Source organism: Pyxicephalus adspersus, chromosome 7, assembly GCF_032062135.1.
Source record: "Pyxicephalus adspersus chromosome 7, UCB_Pads_2.0, whole genome shotgun sequence".
Taxonomy (NCBI): domain Eukaryota; kingdom Metazoa; phylum Chordata; class Amphibia; order Anura; family Pyxicephalidae; genus Pyxicephalus; species Pyxicephalus adspersus.
This window is the reverse complement of record NC_092864.1, coordinates 24,666,728-24,670,702: the sequence shown is the minus strand read 5'-3', so window position 1 is coordinate 24,670,702 and position 3,975 is coordinate 24,666,728. Positions and strand designations below refer to the sequence as shown.

Below are 3,975 nucleotides of genomic sequence, written 5' to 3'. Positions count from 1 at the left end.
CTTGGCAAAGCTAGTTCTGCTATTCCCTGAGCATCTAATGGCAGAGAATGTCCTCTGTTTCACTTAAATATGCTGGTCCAACCAGCTGCTAATACTTTCCTTACCCTGCAGTGTTTAGTTTGGCCAGCTTTGATCTTTCACAGGTTTGGGAATTCTCTTCACCCCGTGTGTGTGTGTGTGTGTGTGTGTACATCCAAATGGCACAGCAGAGAAATACAGAAAAGAGATTTTTTTTGTCTACTTGTGCCAGTTGAGGGGATTTCACTCATCTTGCTATTCCAGAAACATGATTTGGAAGTGAAAAAAAAAGAGGGTAAATCTTGCGCTTTGCTCAATCAAGGTATTTGTGAAGGAACCATGGTTGTCACCTAGGCTGGACTTCAAGCACATGGTACTCCCATCATCGCCATTACATTGGGTCCTGAGGGATTGTTTGTTTTACAGAATGAAGTTCTTGGGTTTGAAAATCTTTTAAACCAGGAGGAATTTAGGTATTTTATTTGCTTTTTTAGTCATAGTTTACTACATTGGAATAGCTATTTATTGATCCAGTTATTCTAGTTATTGTTTTTTCATGACATCAATAGCACTGTGGAAATTGGTATTACTGCAAATCATATCTGAGTGGTCAGGTCACATTCACAACATTTCTTTCCCCATCCTCAAGCCAGTATCTAGTTTATAACTGAAGTCTCCTCTGTTCTACCACATAGTACACATTCTTCACATGCCACAGTGCTCCCACACATAACAGTGTTTAAAAATCAGACCCAATGTGCAGGCTGTCACATCATGTATTTAATGCTCAGTTCATTCTCTGTCCATTGTACATATGATCTAACAGGAAACCAATCCTGTGTTTTTTTTGTCTTGCTAGATGCAGCAAAGTTCCAGATTGCTCGTCACAGTCTGAGCTATATTCAGGAGATTGGTCATGGCTGGTTTGGCAAGGTAATCTTTTTCTTTTAATTTATCATAATGAGCAATATGTACTTTGTAATCCTGCTCCTTGGTCTTTTGCATGGTAAGTGTTCAATAATACAAATGTAACCGAGGATTTGATTTGTAGTTTCTTTAATGATCTAATGAGATGTGGTTTGTATTCATAGCAGTAGAGTTAAACAAAAAAAGTGAAGGGGCAAATAATAGGAATGCCCTTTCATCATTCTTTTACAGCTATTAGTTTAACTACTCAAACATTAGTTTTTTTTCTGGAAAATGTTTACTGTGGAATGTACTTTCATGCTTCCTTTAATTGGGATGTGAGTAATAGCCTAGATACTTGGTCACATTTTTGCTGAAAGGAAAGATGAAATATGAATTCTGATCTACTTCTTCATCAGAAACTGTCCAAATGTCTGTACTTTTGGTCATCGACATGGAGGATCACTTTCTCCTGGATACTAATTCCATTCTTTTGAGCTCTCCTTATCTATCCAGACAGTACTGTTACTCTTCGTGTACAACGAATGAGAACCCAAATCATGTCATAAAGAACTTTTTGAAATGACCAAAACACAAACCATGGGAAGGAAAGGGATTTTTAAGGCACCACATATAAAATTGAAATAAACATAATTTTTTTTATTGGTTAACAATTAAATAATCATTCAATAATAGGTTATTTTCTATTTTTATAATTGGTGCCTTGAAAGTCCCTTTCCTTCCAATGGTTTGTGTTTTGGTCATATGAAGCTGTTATCTGGGATGTGGCACATGGATAGATTTCTGATGGTAAAATACCATTGAGGATCTGATCATACTTGTTACTGGACTGAACTTTTTTGAAATGGCAATGATGTATTTGGCATAACATACATTAAAAACATATGTCCCAACTTGGTGTCACTAATATGGATTGCTTCATTGGCCAGTAGGAATGAATGGGCAAAAGTGTGAGAAAGTGGGCAGAGTGTTGGTAATAAGAACAAAGGTTCGGGCTTGTTTGTGCTGCTGTCCACAAAAAATAATAAAAATAAATAATGATACAAAATGTAATTTTGTAGTTTTTATATATTTCTATTTGTATTTTAAAATGTTTTCATTATACTACAGTTTTAAATGGCCTGTTTATCTATTCCTCTTTTCTATTGGTTAATTTGTACTCTTAATTATGAGACAGTTACCATTTGTTCTCTTAGGCTTCCCATAGAGCTGATTGTCCATCGATCAGAGTTAAATTAGTGAGACACCTCTGATCACCATGGCAAAATCAACTGTTTTGTTTTTTTTCACTGTATATTGTTTTTCATAAAATATACTAGCAGTGAAGAGGTCCAGGCATGTTTCCCCACTACACTGGCTGACTGTGGCCATGTGTCACATTTTAGGCAGGTATGAGGGATTGGTGTGATTTCCTATACATGACTTTAATTTGCATAGGAAACTCTCATGGTCAGGATTTGTTTAAAATAGGGAAAACCAGAAATTCTACACAACAGTGCCATGTAGGCACATAAATAATGACCTCATCGTTGTGTAACAAAGCTGACCAGCAATGTAAACTATAAACTGGAATGTCTACTTCATATGCCAAAAGTGCCTTCCCTTTCTACACTATTAGGAAGGAGTTTTGTAAGACTGTTAAAGAAGAGGATACAAAGCTTTAAATATTATGGTTAAAGTGATCAGTTGCTAAACAAGCAAAGCTACTGGAGAGCAATGACCGCTATCCTGCATGCAGATCATGTAGCTAAAATGCCCAGGGAGCAACGATGTGATTTCTGGAGCCCTCTGCGGCACTGTAAAACTGTAGCTTTGCTTTGGTGGAAGCATAAGAATACCTTAAATTGTGTTTTGTTCCCTTCATATAAAGTTGTTTTGCTTTCAATATTACATTTATACATATGTATACAGTTCCCACATGTGACCTTTGTTTAAGTACAAAAGGACCAAAGCGTGATGGTAATACCAACCCACAGTCCTTTATAATGTCTTTGTTAATATGATTAGTCTAAATTCTTGAAAGTAGAACTTTAGGGAAAAAAAATGTAGGTGTCTGACCTGACTTTTTGCGGGACAGCAGGCGCAGATGTTTTTTTTTTTTTTTTTTATTATTCCAGTTTCTGCTCAGATTACCCAACCTCACTCCACATGCGGAATGTCGGCACTTTTTTGTTTTACTTTTTTTTCCAGGAGAGCCCCTTTTTAGTGCATGCTCAATCTCAAATTGGGAAGGAATAGCCCACAGCCTCCTGGAATGTGTGACTTATGTAAACCTGATATTTATTATTTCATATCCCTAAATGGGGGGAAAAATGCTCTTGCACACGCTAAAAGCTCTGGTTATTGACTGATCAGTCTGTGCAGTTGCATTGTTACGTGAGCAGAACTGGTCATGATTCCATCAATAAGCGCTTGTAAGGCTGCTATATTGCATTATGTCACCTGAACACTGCCATTTAATTTATGTCTCAACATTTTTATACCCTGTGGTCTCTGCAATGCTCCCTAGGGAGGCCACATGAAAATGCTTTCTGCTTGGCTAAGATGCCGATCCCTTTGCTTTGCACTTGCAGTCACTGACCTACAACAAGTATACAGCTAAAGAATCCTGGTTCAGAACCAACATGATAGCCTAAGGGGTTCAGCAGTAGCAGCAGGGTTCTCCCCAGGCCCTTTTAGCACCCACCCGGCTGTTTTGGGGTGGTTACTGAAGCGTTTGCTCTTAATACAGGTGCTGCCACCCACCTACAATTTCTTCCCACCCAGCTTAAAAAAATTTCTGGGCTGAGCACTGAGCAGCTTATATTTAATTTGTGGCACTTTTGCTATAAAAAATCACATAGTTCCTTGTTCTGAAGCTTAGTGCAATGTTTGCCTGTCTTCCTTGTTAAGAGATGCAGAGTACTTCCTGTGTATGTGTTTTAACATTACACATTGTGTTATTCAGGTACTCCTGGGAGAGATCTATAGAGAAAACAGTGTCGCAAGAGTGATTGTAAAGGAGTTAAGAGCAAGTGCAAGTTCAAAGGA

At 37.7% G+C, this 3,975-nt stretch overlaps 1 protein-coding gene across 1 annotated transcript in view; it reads left to right on the top strand.

Annotated features, from left to right (window-relative positions):
- Positions 1–3,975, top strand: part of LMTK2 (lemur tyrosine kinase 2) — a gene marked incomplete in the record, with an annotated part of 51,969 nt that overhangs the window by 21,002 nt on the left and 26,992 nt on the right. Inside the window, 2 exon segments of the mRNA XM_072417838.1 lie at positions 878–951; positions 3,893–3,975. Of these exon segments, the coding sequence (XP_072273939.1) occupies positions 878–951; positions 3,893–3,975 (157 nt within the window).